General features: G+C 44.6%; 2 protein-coding genes across 3 annotated transcripts in view; both read left to right on the top strand.

Moving 5' to 3' along the window:
• Positions 1 to 686: 686 nt before the first annotated feature.
• Positions 687 to 8,841, top strand: LOC308168511 (LIM domain-binding protein 1-A; the record flags this gene model as incomplete). 2 transcript variants are annotated; one of them, XM_080543111.1, is made up of 10 exons in its annotated part: positions 687 to 721; positions 1,649 to 1,693; positions 1,774 to 1,849; positions 2,013 to 2,115; positions 4,731 to 4,903; positions 5,761 to 5,883; positions 6,023 to 6,106; positions 6,389 to 6,512; positions 6,877 to 7,019; positions 8,611 to 8,841. In XM_080543111.1, exons 1-10 carry the CDS (start codon positions 702 to 704, stop codon positions 8,839 to 8,841), a joined length of 1,122 nt encoding a protein of 373 aa, XP_080399237.1. In that variant the 5' UTR covers positions 687 to 701. The 2 variants fall into 2 exon arrangements, with proteins under 2 accessions (XP_080399237.1, XP_080399238.1); XM_080543112.1 differs by having other exon boundaries at positions 6,877 to 7,025.
• A 5,382-nt stretch (positions 8,842 to 14,223) lies between these two features.
• prom2 (prominin 2) overlaps positions 14,224 to 16,746 on the top strand; it is an 18,104-nt gene continuing 15,581 nt past the window's right edge. Inside the window, exons 1-2 of the mRNA XM_080550577.1 lie at positions 14,224 to 14,488; positions 16,340 to 16,695. Coding sequence (XP_080406703.1) covers positions 16,434 to 16,695 — 262 coding nt within the window. The 5' untranslated portion in view covers positions 14,224 to 14,488; positions 16,340 to 16,433. The remainder of the gene's footprint in view (positions 14,489 to 16,339; positions 16,696 to 16,746) is intronic.

The raw sequence follows: 16,746 nt of genomic DNA, 5'->3' as shown, positions 1-16,746 counted from the left end.
ATTGGGTGTTGTTCTGAGTGTCGTTTCAGCATGAATGGCTCATCGGGGCAGGAAAGTGTTAACAACAGCAGCAGCCGGGGTAGAGGGAGAGAGTGGGGGATGGGCAGGGGAGGCAGAACAGAGGGGGAGGCAATACACACGCGCAGACAGAAAGCACAGGATCATATGAGACCGTGTTTGTGCGAGAGGGAAGGTTTCCTATAATGAGGGCGAGCTGGGGGACAAAGAGGATAGAGTGGACAAATGTAGGATTCCCTTCTAGGAGCTAGCTCACCGTGAAAAACAAGACAGGATTGTCTTTCTTAGACCACTGAAAAAAGGCTAGAATCAATTCCTTTTTTAAAAAAAATATCTGTTTTCTTTTCTCTATATGCATAGAAAATCCACCAGTTTTTTTTGGTGAAAAGAAAAGATATCATTTGGATGGCTAGCGTTTTAGTTAAGACAGTCCCGATGAAAACAGGATGTATGTAACTTATTTCAGGGTTCCCACAGGTCCTTGAAATCCTTGAAAGTTAAACAAAGAAAATAACCCTGGGTACTTGTGTGTCTGTTTGTAGGCTGTTCGTCAAAGAAACAGAATATAAACATGGGTACTTGTGTGTCTTGTTTTAGGCTGTTCGTCAAAGTCGTTCAAGCTGTACTCCCCGAAGGAGCCGGGCCCCAACGGCAGCGCCTTCCCCCCCTTCCACCCAGGCACCATGCTGGACAGAGACGTGGGGTAAGCTTGTCTGGGGCAAACCTGGAGCGGGTCTTCTAACACTGTTTATCTCAGAAGCATCTTACATTGTAAGACAGTTAGACAAGACAACTATGGCTAAAAACCCATATCCACGCCTTCGTCACCTCCCGCCTGGACTACTGCAATGGAGTCCTGTTTCGGGGAGCCCTGGACAGGCTCCAGTATGTGCAGAACTCGGCTGCCAGGGTTCTCACCCACACCAAGCCCTGGCAGCACATCGCCCCCACCCTCAAGTCCCGCATCTCCTACAAAATCCTCCTCCTCACCTACAAATCCCTCCATGCCCGTCCCCCCCAGTACCTATCTGACCTCCTCCTCCAACTTACCCCATCCCGGACCCTGCGGTCCTCAGACACGGGTCTGTTCTCCACACCCCCCCCCCCCCCCCCGCACCAACCTGCGAACCTTTGGGGACAGAGCCTTCAGTGTGGCAGCCCCCACCCTCTGGAACTCTCCCCACAGTGATCCGAAACGCCCCTACCCTGGACACCTTCAAATCAGCCCTCAAAACCCACCTGTTCACTAAGGCCTTTGGCCTTGTTGGCGTTAGTTTCTCTGTTCTGTGTTTGTCTGTCTGACTGTCACTGTCTGCCTTTCTGTCAATATGTAAAGTGTCCTTGGGTCTCTTGAAAGGTGCTATATAAATCTCAGCTATTATTATTATTTATGATATATTTATATTGCACCTTTCAAGAGACCTAAGGACGCTTTACATATTGACAGAAAGACAGTCAGAGAAGTTCAGAATGCTCAGAAATGAATGAATGCTTTATCTTGGCCACTCTCTAAGTTCCTACTCTGATAAAGGAACTTCTCTGTTCACTCCCATAGATGAGAATTGACAGGAATAGTTACACCCTAACAGGACCCTAACCCTGTTTAACCACGTTGTACTTCTCTTCACAGGCCTACACCAATGTACCCCCCGTCCTACCTGGAGCCTGGAATGGGGTGAGTACACTGACCTGTGGGTCTACATGTCTTTTCTTCTGTTTCCAGTGTCCTGTACTGACTCCTGTGTCTTGTTCCAGGAGACACACACCGTACGGAAACCAGACAGATTACAGGATATTTGAGCTCAACAAGCGGCTACAGAACTGGACAGAGGTATACGAGACAACCACGGCCGTTCCAACAGCTTTGGCATCTTAGCTGGGTGTATGAATGTGACCCTGCAATATAAATTAATGGATTGGTTAGATAATCATTTGATATATTGATTGATTGACTACATAGTGTTTTAATGTTGCCTCCCCTGTGCCCTGACCAGGACTGTGATAACCTCTGGTGGGACGCCTTCACCACAGAGTTCTTTGAGGATGACGCCATGCTCACCGTCACCTTCTGTCTGGAGGACGGACCCAAACGATACAGTACGTTGTTCTGTAGCCCACATCTAGAATTGACAGAGAAACTGATGATAAATAGTATTTGAACGTTTTTTTTTATTAGTGCTCTCAGGTTAATCACAATGATAGGCTGTGATTAATCATGATTATCACATCATTATCATGATTAATCACAAGTTTAAAATACTAGTATTTACTTGTATTTTTGGGGGGAGATAAAACAAAAACATGTGGTGTTGGAATAAAGAAATGCATGACGAACTGTTTAGAGGAATCAGGATTTTTTTTCTTTTTTTAAACTTTATTATAACATCTCAGCTTTTGATGATTTTTAAAATACGATTAGAATCTCTTAATTTGCAGAGTAAAAGTATCAGGGAAGTCCTTGACTTTGCCCACAACGTCTATAATTAATTGCAGACTTAATTAGCAGTCAAACACATAAAGAACGGTTACAAAGTCACATCTGCTAAAGAGTGAATGTAAACAGTTGCCTGTAAATTGTTTGCAAAGTCTGGATAAAGAAGACAGGATGTCTGCTAGGTGCGCTCATTCATCTGTGACACACAGGACCCAGAACACTTGTAAAGTGATATCAGATGGGTCAGGCAATTGCTTCGACTCCCAAACATAGACAGTGATTCGCATCTAAACATTATGTAAACATCATAAGTCGTCATGAATGTAATTATTATTGCGTGAATGTAAGTCATTATTACAACCCAGTATACAAATCAGTCTGTCTTGAAACCCCTCTACAGTGTTATCTGCGTTTGCCACGCATGTCAGTAGAACGTGGTAATATTATTAATTTGCGTTATTATTAGGGGTGTAACGGATCACCTAACTCACGGATCGGATCGTGTCACGGTTTTTGAGTCACGGATCGGATCATTTTTCGGATAAACACAAAACATAAAAATAAAAATAAAAAGCTTTTTCCTCGAATTCTGTAAAAACACCACTTTTACTGTGTAAAACCCAACAACATTCAAGATGTCAAAACTGGTATATATATATGTGTGTGTGTGTATATATATATATATATATATATATATATATACACATAACATATTCTACACTCAAACATTAGGCTACATATTAAACAGAAACACACATTCAACTTAAATGATGCAGTAGGAGAGAGGGAGGAGGCACCTGGTTGCAGCAGTGAATCACTGGGCTCTTTAAAGCAGACAAATAAACATGTTTTATGCCACTTTTAATAATAAAGTGAAACCTTACTTTAAACACGGTATGAAAAAATTGGCTACATTATCAGAAGTTGTCAAGCTGCCTTTTTCGTGCCTCCCATCAACACACCAGGGTGATGTTGCGGCAAATGTGTGGCCATGCTCGTACGACTTTCTCGTTGCACAACGCTTAAACACCGTAACTTTTTTATCGACCACACTTCCAATGACACTGTCCGTCATTGTTATAGTTGACAGAGAAGCCAAAGTGCTCCCATACATGGGATTTAAGTGACGAGGGAGGCATTTAGAGTTCTTCTCTGTCACCAACATTAGCAGCACTCGCCACGATACACTTGGGCTGCGTTCGTAAATTTGCTCTGAGAGCGCCGGAGAGCACACTGTGTCCGACGTCATAAAGGGACCAAGTAATTTGATTGGACGAGGCGTTCCATGAATGCTGATCAGATTCCAGAGCGAATTTACGAACGCAGCCTTGTTGTTCTGGATTTTTTCCCCCATTATCAACCTATCATTGCGCTTTAGAGTAAAACAAAGCACGCAACTGTCACGTCTATCTTTTCATGGCAACTCTACATTGTGATTTACAAGGGATATTAACTAATATTAAGTAGGGCTGGGTATCGCCACTGATTTCCCAAAACGATTCGATTCCGATTCACAGCTCCCGATTCGATTCGATTCCGATTCGATCTAGTTACAATATACATTTTTTGCTTGAATATGAAAGAGATTCTCCGAACTAATGCTATAAATGGTTCAAGGAACCCTATAACATGTAGCATTGTTAAACATATCAATGAATTGACTCCAAAGCAGTTACATGAATGTACTTTTTATTTACATATGACTTTGCTTTTGTCCAGCTCATCTCTATCGTCACATTTTTTAAATCCAAAATGCACCCAGACATCTGACTTTAAGCCTGGTGGTGACTTGAGTGTCCCTGCCATCGCCATGTTTTTAGATTTTAGTGTTGAGACCTCACGTTGCGTGAGATATGATAAATTCTTGTAGCGCGAGATCTGGCCACGAGATCTCGTTGCGGGTTGAAGCTGCAAGCAAAAAAAATAAAAATAATAAAAGATCGATCTCGGGATTTATGAATCGATAATCGCTCATTTAATGAAGATCGATTCAGAATCGGGAAATCGATTTTTTGAACCCAGCCCTAATATTAAGTAATATTATTACTTGGTTACATTTTGCAATTGATCCGCGGTGCACATGCGTGCCGAACCGTGGGGGGCGATCCGTACGCCGTTACACCTCTAGTTATTATTGTTTTAACGTGTTAATATTCCAAGATTAATCACGAGCGTTAACACGTTAACATTGACAGCCCTGGTTTTTATAATTGCGTTTTGACACGGATGTAGGATGTTTTTCATTGCCATTGAAACTACACAATGTTTGTCTCAACAGCCATTGGCAGGACGTTGATTCCACGTTACTTCAGGAGTATCTTTGAAGGGGGCGCCACTGAGCTCTTCTACGTACTGAAGCACCCCAAGGAGTCCTTCCACAGTAACTTTGTCTCTCTGGACTGTGACCAGTGCACCATGGTCACTCAGAATGGCAAACCCATGTTCACACAGGTATGATGCTGCTGCCACTGCTGCTGCTGTACATTCACAAATACATATCCCACCCTTCACGTACACATATTCCACTCTTCATACACGTATTCCAGACTTCAATAGGGATGTAAAGATACACTCAACTCTCGATTTGATAGGATTCACAATACTGGGTTCACGATACAATTTTCTCACGAGTTCTTTAACAAAATGAGATTGCAGACAAATTATTACTGAAAAAGATCGTTTTATTTATTTCTCAGACAAAAACTACAAAATACTGTATTTTCCCATTTTAGAATCCCATTTTATTTCTAAGGTAGGGTATAACTGCAAAACACAAACTATGCAATGAATGCATATTTCCTTTTCTTTATAAAAATAACATTAAAAAATAATATTTTGTCTTAACAAAACAAATAAGAATAATTTTAAAGCAAATCTCACATCAAATAAATAAATGATGATTATTACAAATAAAGAAAATCTCTTCAAATTAACAAATTAAGGCTTTGTTCCTAGCTTGGAATCGACATGACCTTTTTTAAAGGAATATCAGCATATCTACATTCTACACCAGAAGCTGAGATCTCTGGACAATCACAACGCCCTCTGCTGTTTAATAACAGTATCGCGACTCCTTTTTCATCCCATCCATTTGAATCGTCACATATTTGTATCGATAATTAACTGTCTTGAGATGCATCGTTACATCCCCACTCTTCATGGTCACGTATTCCACTCATTTTCAAATACACGTTCCACTATCCTCTCTTGCAACAAGAACTGTACATTTTCAGAGAAGAAATGTTCCTCATTCAACCCAGACCAGTATGTCTCCAGTGTGTGACCTCTGCCTCCTCCCCCTGCTCTAGGTGTGTGTGGAGGGCCGTCTGTATCTGGAGTTCATGTTTGATGACATGATGAGGATCAAAACGTGGCACTTCAGCATACGACAGCACAGAGAGGTCCTGCCTAGGAGCATCCTGGCCATGCACGTGAGTCACACACACACCCATCCCTCAGACGGCATCGCAGTCCTCCTATCACTATCATACGTGGTATATGGTATTACCTTATTACCGCACAACCCTGTTAACCACCTTCTCCCCATGTTGTTTCTGTCTCTGTTGGAAGGTGCAGGACCCTCAGATGCTGGACCAGCTGGCTAAAAACATAACAAGATGCGGACTCTCCAACTCCACACTCAACTACCTCAGAGTAAGTGCTCCCTCTGTCACCCTGCCCTCACCAAAACTGGTATATTTGAAAAATTAAACAATGAATAGATTATTCATGTGTCTTAAAGTTAGGACTATAGCTTAGTTATATCATGGTCATGCTTAGGTGTGTATTAGGTGTGTATTACAGAGCTGGTGATATTGGAAGTTCGTATGGTTCTCTTGACTGTGTCGTGGCTTCTCCCTTTGTCTTTCCCTCTCTCACTGTCTCCCTCCCTCTCTCCCTCCCTCTCTCCCTCCCTCCCTCCCTCCCTTCCTCCAGTTGTGTGTGATTCTGGAGCCCATGCAGGAGCTGATGTCCAGACATAAGACCTACAGCCTCAGCCCCAGAGACTGTCTCAAGACCTGCCTGTTCCAGAAGTGGCAGAGGATGGTAGCCCCTCCAGGTAACACGCACACACACACACACACACACACATGCACACACGCACATATCACACACACACATATCACACACACACACACACACACACACACACACACACACACACACACACACACACACACACACACACACACACACACACACACACACACACACGCACGCACGGACACATATCACACACATATCACACACATATCATACATGCACGCACGCACACACACACACACACACACACCCACACACATTGCATATGCGCACACACACACAAACATTGCACATATAGACACACACACGGACACTGTGTAACTGTTTTACTCACACTGACCCTTGCACGTGTTCAGCTCCGTCTCTCCCTGTCTCTCCAGCCGAGCCGGCCAGACAGGCGCCCAACAAGCGGAGGAAAAGGAAGATGTCGGGCGGCAGCACCATGAGCGCCGGGGGAGGCGGCACCAACAACACCAACAGCAAGAAGAAAAGCCCAGCTAGCAGCTTCGCTCTCTCCACCCAGGTACCTGTAAGCATCCTGTCTGTATGACGTCTATCTGTATATACCTCAGGTCAGTAAGGCCACGGTAGTGCTGGGGTAGGTAGGATAGGTCTTGGGTTAGTTAAGACGGGGCTGGGGGGAGTTGGGACAAGGATTGGAGGGTTGGGGACCAGGGGGTGGGGCAAGGCAGGCTAGAGCCGGGGGTGAGTGGACGTGGTTGGGGAGTTGTGGAAGTAAGGATAGGGCTTAGGGCTTAGGCTGGGGGTTTGGGTCTGCAGAAAGAAGACTATGGTTGGGGGTTTGGGAATGGGGGACGATAGTAAATGATAGCTGGGGAAGTAGGGGTGGGGCTAGGCTTTTGAACGGGGGGAAAAAGGGGGGGGTGTTGTTAACGGTGGTGTGATGTGGTAGTGTTTGCTTACGAAGCCAAAGCCAGAGTTCAGAGTTCAGAGACACCCTGTGATGTAAACCAGTGATGGGGCACTTCCTGGTCCTCTAGGGCCAAAGGGCCTTATGGGTTAACACACAAGTTGCCGCTAACCACTGATACAGGGTCAGAAGTGTCCTCATCCCTCTCGTTGGTTTAAGGTTAAGGATAATCTGATTCTGGATCTGTGTTCAGGGGGCAACTTTGTCACATGTGGGTTAGACAGACAGACATGCATTCAAGTCTTACATGACCTCTTAAATACTTAAGACCTCTTAATTAATATTGACCTCTTAATTACTGAGCCTGCCAGAGCACAGGCCTCACACACAGACCAGTGGCCGTTGAGTGAGTGAATGAGACCCGAGGTGGAATGAAAACCCCCCTCCCATGATGCAGCACTCAAGGATCAGGGATGCCCACCGCTGTTGACCAATAGGGAAAGGGGGGGGATACGACCACCAGTCCTTGGAGCAGAGGCTGCGGTTGGGTCCTGTTATTGGATGGGGAATACTGTGTTGGTCCAAGTTTGGGGGGTTCTGGTGCCCCTCTGGTGCCTGGGAGACAGAGCTGTGTCAGGTTGTGAGTGGGCAAGCATGGAAAGAGAGGACGCTGTTGTTGTCTAACTGTTTTCTAACAAGTTGACAGGCTTCAGAGCTTCTGGTAGGCTTTCTTCTACAATCTTCATGCCATTTTGAGCCCTGCTAGGATACATCCATGTCACTCCCTCCGAAAGTAGTTTACATACATTAATCACACAAAGTTTGTTATTTCATAAAAACAAATTATCGGCCCCCTGGCTCACCTAGCCCAGAGCCCACTACACCCCCACTATTCACCTCAGCCTCAGCCCCCCATCCCCACTATCGAGGGGTAGTGGTGGTCTAGTGGATAGTGAGTTGGACTTGTGATCGGAAGGTTGTGAGTTCAAATCCCGCCTGAAACCACACCACTACTAGTGTGCCCTTAAGTAAGGCACTTAGCCCTCAGTTACTCCAGGGGGAATGTCCCTGTAATTCGTAATTGTAAATCGCTTTGGATTAAAAGCGTCTGCTAAATGGCAAAATTTATTAAAAAATTAATCCCCCCGCGTCCGGTTAGTCGGCCCATTTAGCCCCCCTGCCCCCCCCGTCCCGGGGGATGACGCAGGGATAATATGTATGCGGCCCTTGCTGTCCCCTCTAGGACGTGATGATGGTGGGAGAGCCCACTCTGATGGGAGGGGAGTTTGGTGACGAGGACGAGCGTCTGATCACCCGGCTGGAGAACACGCAGTTCGATGGGGCGAATGGCCTGGAGGATGAGGACAGTTTCAACAGCTCGCCCGCGCTGGGGGCACACTCCCCCTGGAACAACAAGGCCCCCTCCAGCCAGGAGAGCAAGAACGACAACCCCAACTCCCAGTCCTCCCAGTAGAGCTCCCAGTCCCCCCCCCTCCGCAGGGGGTCCAGCTGAGCCGACAGTCTGGGAGGGGGAATGGGGGGGGCGGGGGGGGTGAGAGATGGAGCGCTCGCTAGCCCATCATGGACAGTTATCTTTTTGTTTTTTGGCGGGGAGGGGGGGGGAGGAGGTTAGGGGAAAAGGGTTAGTTGGCGATGGTCCATTGACTGACAGGCGTGTGGTCGCTTTGAGGATAGTTTTGAAGTTTCAACATGCTTATCTACCTGCAGAACCCCACTCTTGCTCTCTCACACTCTCGCACGTGCTCAGTGGTGCTCGGCCCTGGTCCTTGTCTCCCGGCACCCGCTCTCCTCTCTGTTACGTTAGCCCAACTCAGCTCTGTTAGGTCCCGAAAGGCCATTGTGTGTGTGTGTGTGTGTGTGTGTGTGTGTGTGTGTGTGTGTGCGCGCGCGTGTGTGTGTGTGTATGTGTGTGTGTGTGTGTGTGTTACTTTACCATTGCTGCTCACAGTCAAAGCTGGGTTGGGCCTTCGATCACAGTGCTAGCCATGATGGCCGGTTCTTGTTCCAACCTCGGGTCTCTGTGTGCGTTACCTTGACAACGCACCTCTGTTTCTGTTGTGCTCACTCCACAGGGAAGGAATGCTTAGCTTTTATTTAGTCTTTTCCGACTAGTCAGTAGAAAAAAGAGATACGTTATTGTGTGCACTGCAGCATAAATCCCAACGCTCAGTTTTTAAAAACTAAATTATTTGTTTTGTAGGACCTGGTTGGAACAAAAACCTGTACAGTGCCGGAGCTTGAGGACCGGAGTTGAGAACCACTACGCTAACAATACACACACACACACACACACTCACTCACTCACACACACACACACACACACACACACACTCACACACACTCACACACACTCATATACACAACACACACACACACACACACACACACACACACACACACACACACACACACACACAGCGTAAAGCATTGAGGTACTGGAGAGAGAGTTCATGCTCATCAGGTCTGGACCAGAGCACCAGACGCAACAGAAGTGGGTTTTTTATTTTCTATGTTTTGAATTTGTTTCAATTTTTTATTTTTATAACAATTTCTAAAGATAAACAGGCAAGCAAGCAATCAAACAAACAAACAAACAAACAAAAAACACCCCAGAATATTCTTTGCACTGTTTTCCACTGTAACTCCAATCTATTTTTCTTATGAATTGATGGTGTATTTTGTTCTTTTTATTATTGCTGATATAAGAAATGTAAAACAACTGAAACCTGTGGCTGGAGATGAGAATCTACGGTAAATAATGTATAAATATTACTGTTAGATCATTTGTATAATTGTTATTATGATTACTACTTACTATACACACTATATAAGTGTGTTGTCTATGCCTGAATCATCATCTCTCAGTGTCAGACAAGATAACGAGGTCAGCATAAAGCCCATTGATTCTGTTCCAAAGGGAGAGTCCAGTAATAGGTGACGCTAGTTTAAAACTGGTTGGGGAGACTTCATCTTCCAGAAGGTATGTAATTTAACACAACGCAATGCGAATGTCGACAGTGTTCCACCATCTGTTGTAAGGCGATGTTAGGGGGCGATAGGAGCTCTGGAGGGTGACGACGAGAGCACCTCACTAGGTCAGACTATCCCCACTAACCTTGATAAAGTCACTCTGATGTGGAACTGTTTAATGTACAGCTGTCTGTTCCAATTTGTCCCCACTTTTCAGTACCTCACTCGTCCATACCTCAGAAAATACACACTCCAATTTGCTACTTAAACCAATTTTGAAACAATTTTGACAACATTGTAAGATGAAGAAAAACAATTTTGTATTGGCGTGAGTTTCCCATGAAAGTTTCTAATCACAATTTTGAAAGCTACAGACCAAGGAGCTACTTGCAAGATCCTTTTAAATATGGACCCCAATATGCCATTTGTTTATTAAGAATTGTCTTTTTTTGTGGGCTTTTCCCCCCCTCATGTTTTGTGTCTTTGTGCTTGTATATTTAAGGTAGTAGTTTCTGTATAACTGTTATTCTGTGTATTCCTCCTTAGGGTGCTCTAAGGCATCCCTGTCTAATGTAAAGAGATTAAAAAAAACATCCCTCTTTCTAAACAATTTAAACATAAGGGTACAATCACCATTTACGAGAGAGGTTTGGCTATATTTGGTTCAACATACAATGTATTTATTTTTCTATAGTGTGTCATTTGGCCTGGACTCTGTTCACATGTAAAATATCCATAATATAATTTAGTTGACTGTGGTGGGCTGCGCTGGCTGTGTCATCTCAACTGTACTTTACCCTGTCGACACACATAACTCCCTCCTTCAACATTGTGATGTCATGTGACATACGGTAGCTTATGTTTCTCTCTGTCGTCCTCCCAGGATTTTAATTCATGCGTTATGTTCTTGTTTATTTTTCCTTGGTGGTGGAATGGGTGCTACAAGCCTGATTCGCAGGTACATGCATAGTCTCACCACCAGGGGTCTCCCCTGAGCTCCAGACAAAGCTTGGTAGCCCACCAAAAGTCCAAATGATCATCTCTTCTGCTGCATCACTATTCTCCCCCCTTTCCCTGAAGTGTGTACTTAGCCACTCCCTCACATGGGTTTAAAAGCAGAGGATTGGTGTAACCAACCATTATCCCCCATACCTTTTAAATCCCATATGATGGAGTTCACCGGTCCACAATTCGGGGGAAAGAGTGAAGAAGAGAATTGGGATTCAGCGTTCATGTTCTAGTTGCTAAAGTGTCTGCGAATCTGGCTGCATGTTGCTTTGAACCTATGATCATGGTCTCTAGCAGCCCTCAATACACTATTCTGGTCCAGCAGTTCAGCAGACTGACTGAATGGAATCTGAGGGCAGATCTCAGATGGCTCCCTGTTCCCCCTAGTGCACTACTGCAGGGAGCAGGGTGTCCTCTGAGAGGCAGCCTTAGCAGCGATGTACCCATAGCTGTCCCCTGTAGCACCTCTTATCATAGGGGTGGTTTGATATATATATATTTTGCCTAGTTTCTGCCATTGATAATTCATGTATGGTATCAATAAAGATGAATTTTCACTTAAGGACAGCTTATCTTTTTGTTTTTGCTCTGTGTACTTTTGTTATCCATAATGATTCCTTGGTGTTTCACAAAACGGCTGCAGGCCAGAGCTAACGATGTAGACAAACTGTTTGCTAGTCTAGTCATTGAGTAGAATCACTGTGATTCCTAGAATCATATTTGAGCGATCTGTTGCTAACATGGCAGGCACCCATTAGAATTCAGAATTGGAGAGCCAAACTAAAGCTAATATGGGGTTGTAGCAGATGTGATGTGGGGGAGGATATTACTGAGTACGGTAATAGGAAGCATGATGACTAATTATGATGATGTAGATGATTTTATCATTCTTGTGATTAAGTGGTAGACTTTGGTGAGGAACAGGAGTGTAGGTGTGGAAGATGTTCATTGTCAATTCCATGACTAAACTGTAGTCTGAGGTAGGCTACATAATGATCTGAAAAAGGCAAAGATGAGGGCCTAAAATTTCGACTTTTACTGACATGTCAGCTAGAGCCACTATGATTCAGTCCAGGGGTGGATTCGGAAACTGACTGACTTCTCTATGAGAACATGTGTTTTTATATGTTTTTATAGGTTTATTGTGTTTGGGACAAATACAAATAATCAAATCAAATCACAAGCCACCACCCAGGACATCCGGGGACATCGGGTGTCTGGAGGCCGCAGCCAGGTCAAAGGTCACAGCCGTTACTTCTGTGGAAGGGGGTCAGGGCATATTAAGAGATCAGCACAATAATTGGTTTAGAGAGGTGAGGGAATTGGAGCCGGGAGGGAGTGAAAGGCAGGTCATTTTGGAACTGTATGTGACGAACACTGAGAAGCACAACAAAGAGGAACAGTCAATAGATACTGGGATTCAGCTTTCAAAGGTAAGATGTTTCTTTTTTTGGCCTCAAGGAGTTTCGACAGGGAAATCTCTTGCAAAGTGTGCGACGTAAATATGTCATCTCTCTCACTAGGCCGATGACACCAGATTGCATGCAACCACGTTGCATCGTTATAATGAACACTAACAACACTCTCTCTGTCGTTGTCATGATCTGGGCACCGAGTGTCTCTGCTCTTGTCCCTGTTGCTAGGCAGAGTTCACCTACTGTTGGTGGTCCTCGTGTCATGGCCTGTTTTATTGATATTCTTGCCTCCGCCTACAATGTTAAGATGTTTTTTAATGATGAACATTTACACAGATAGTCCCATATTGCACCAGACAAAGGATGGAGCAGTAAGTTCAGTAGGGCTGTTGTATTGGTTTGATTCTCTCCCCTGTCTGATGGTGAGATGGCCCCTGTATGGGTTCATGTGTGTCTGGCCTGTAGACTTAGCCCGCTGCCTGAGGTGTTAACGTGAAGAGCATATGATGCTGTTTGTGTTTAACTGTTGATGACAGGAAGGTTGATAAATGGTATAGGCACACAAAACAGTTTTATGAAATTTAATGAGTATATTAATATTTTGAGTGAAGGGCCACTCTTTCACACTTACAATTTAATTGAGTTTTGGAATTCACCCCCGTTCATTGTACAACCCTTCTTTTTACAACCCTAGTGTTATTGTGTAACTGTCTGTTCCTCTGTCATTTCCTGCATTTTTGGGCTGTGCTGTTACATGTTTGAACGCCTTATCACTGGATGAATGTACTCAGAATGAACTCAATGAAAGTCATAGATGAGTACTGCACTAGAGCCTTTTCCTGGAACTGTTAAAATGATAAAATGATGAACGCACATCATTCTTTTCAACCATGAGATAAGTAAGTCAAGATAGAACCCATACTTTAGTACACACACCCAAACTACGCCCTTCTAATTCACCAGACAGTTTTTTCAGGAAATACTATTGTAACATAACTTTCTCTCTGTCATGCACAGGTCTCTGTCTTGCTGACATAGAGTAACGCTACATAGAGTAACACACTCTTTGTTTTACAGAGTTAATCAATTATAATTATATTATATATATTATATAATATTTACTGATTTTAGTACGCCCTTTGAAGCTAAGATAAAAAAAATTTCTGGTTGGATTGTCTTGATCACTTAGATTTTTGACAGAAAATTAAAAACACTTTTGCTGACCTTTCACTGCTAGTGAAGTAAGCGCCCCCCACAAACTATTTGTCTCCCCCCCCCCTCTCCAGTACTCTCTGTTTTCTTCTCTTCTCTTTCTCTGGTCTTTGTGTAAGACCCTCCCTTTCTCTCTAGTGATCCCTCCTTCTTTCCCTCTATTTTTAGTGCCAGTATTTCACCAGACAGGCAGGGAGGCAGTCAACTTCAATTCCCCAGCTGCAGCAGAGCCAACACTATCAGGAACACTCACACACACTTACCTGTGTAGACGCACGCACACACACACACACACACACACACACACACACACACACACACACACACACACACACACACGCACACACACACACACACACACACACACACACACACACACACGCCTTGGAGGCTGTCCTTCACGCTTCAGCTTCCCTGGCTCACCTGTCCTGGTCCCCCTGTCCTGGCTCACCTGTCCTGGCTCAACTGTCCTGGCTCAACTGGCAGAACAAACAGGTAAATGTTCCCACTTGTTCTCTCCCTCTTTTTCTTATCTTCTATCCTCTTTCACTCTACTCTCCCCGTTCTTTACTTTAACTGTCCTCCTGTCTCCTCTCTCCTCATTTCTCCTTCCTTCTCCCCCTATCCTGAGGAGTGATAGTAGTAGAACTGCTTTGTGAGAGTTGTGAGATCCCGGAGCTGGAGTGTAGGTCAATATCCTTTAGTCAGTCCGGTTGTTGGTAGACTGTTGGACTACAGGACCGGCTGTGTGCTCCAATAAGAGCGTGTACAAAGGAGCCAGGCACCACCCTCCTCTCTGCTATTAACAGATTCTGTTTACATAGTTGGAATAATGAACTTTTAGTTCTCCCTCTACTCTCTCTCTCTCTCTCTCTCTGTCTCTGTCTCTGTCTGTCTTTCTCTCTCTCTCTGTCTGTCTCTCTCTGTCTGTCTCTTTCTCTCTCTCTCTGTCTGTCTCTTTCTCTCTCTGTCTCTCTCTGTCTCTCTCTCGCTCTCTCTTTCTCTCTCTGTCTGTCTCTCTCTGTCTCTCTGTCTGTCTCTGTCTGTCTCTGTCTCTCTCTCTGTCTCTCTCTCTCTCTGTGTCTCTCTCTCTCTCTCTCTCTCTCTCTCTCTTGCTCTCTCACTAGAGGGTTATGTGTATTCAGTCACACAGTGTCCTGAGTCAACAGACGAGTCTCTGGTTTCGCCTTCCCTCATCTCCCAGGCCTGTCTCTGTCTGGCTAAACAGATATGATGCAGGTATCTGTGATGATGACCACAATTCTCACATATCTAATCGGTGTGTGACGTCTGTACACTGCCCATTGCCCAATATCCTGACTAAATGTAGAATACAGAGTGTTACGTTATTGAATGATCTCATGTTTGCAGTGATCATCTGACAGTGAATTTCTTTATGCAGGTGTGCTCATCAAGATGACATTTAGAAAATGTCATATTTGACATTTTGAAAATGTCAGCACTTTTAAAAGCCAGTATTAAGCTGTGGATAATAATACAATAATACTAATAATATAATAATATTTTTGTATTTGTATAGTGCTTTTCCTGCAAACATTGCAGCTCAAAGTGCCCCAATCATTATATAATCATAATTTAATTATTTAGTCATTTAAAGGCAATATTAAAAAGATGGGTTTTTAGTCTACTCTTGACTTGAACATATTTGCTGAGGTTGCATCCCTAATGTAAACTGGCAGCGCATTCCACAATTTGGGTGCATAAAATGAGAATGCAGCCTCACCAAATCTCTTCTTTTGAAAACCAGCATCAGAAGACCTGAGAGCTCTATTGGGCTGATATGCTAGCAAAAGGTCTTTCAGATATTCTGGTGCTATGCCAGTGAGAGCTTTATAAACAAGCAGAAGGATCTTGAAATCTATTCTGAACTTAACAGGAAGCCAGTGTAGAGTTTCTAAAATAGGAGTTATATGAGTGTCAATATTCATAGAAATTCATAGAAAAGCACGTGCAGCACACATGGATGACGGTAGGCAATGTTACTAGGAGGTTAATAATGCTTCACATCAACATTGATAATAATTTTACATTGACCACCATTAAGGTTTGTCCCATCATCACTCTTTTTCATAACCACTGTAAGCTGACAACACCAGTTCTCCTTTCCTGTGTGTGTGTGTGTGTGTGTGTGTGTGTGTGTGTGTGTGTGTGTGTGTCTGTGTCTGTGTCTGTGTGTGCATCTGTACGTGTGTGTGCGTCTGTACATGTGTGTGTGCGTGTGCGTCTGTGTGTGTGTGTGTGTGTGTGTGTGTGTGTGTACATGCTTGAGCGTGTGCTTCCTGTGTTATAAAAAAAAATCAGTCTCTCTTCTTCCTGTCTTATCAGGCCCAGCGTCAGCCAGACAGAGATGGTGCCATGAGGTGATCGCTCCTCTCCTCTCTCCCACCAAGGCTTTCCCCCGTCGGTTTCAGCTGCAGTGATGGGAGTATGTGGGAGTATATGGAGGTGGAGCCTTCGGGGCCACACTGGGGTGGTCTGGGCCTGGGTAGGAGCACTGCTCCTGGGGCACAGCCTAGCTCAGCCTCCCCCTACTCTGGAGCTCTGCCCCAGTGGACAAACCCCTTTGGCTCTGACCCAGCCCCACTACCAGACCACTACTGAGCTGGACCCGGGAGCGGGCTTCATGTCTGGGTTTGTCCAGTCCTTCCTCCACACAGTCCAGCCCAACCCTTTCCCCACAGGTCAGTCTGAGAGGTGTCTCAAATCAAATGTCCTGTCATTGTTTCCCACCT

The sequence above is a fragment of the Nansenia antarctica genome, assembly GCF_963989245.1.
Source record: "Nansenia antarctica genome assembly, chromosome: 1".
Lineage (NCBI taxonomy): Eukaryota > Metazoa > Chordata > Actinopteri > Argentiniformes > Microstomatidae > Nansenia > Nansenia antarctica.
The sequence above is the reverse complement of the archived record's forward strand: the minus strand, read 5'-3'. Positions and strand labels throughout refer to the sequence as shown.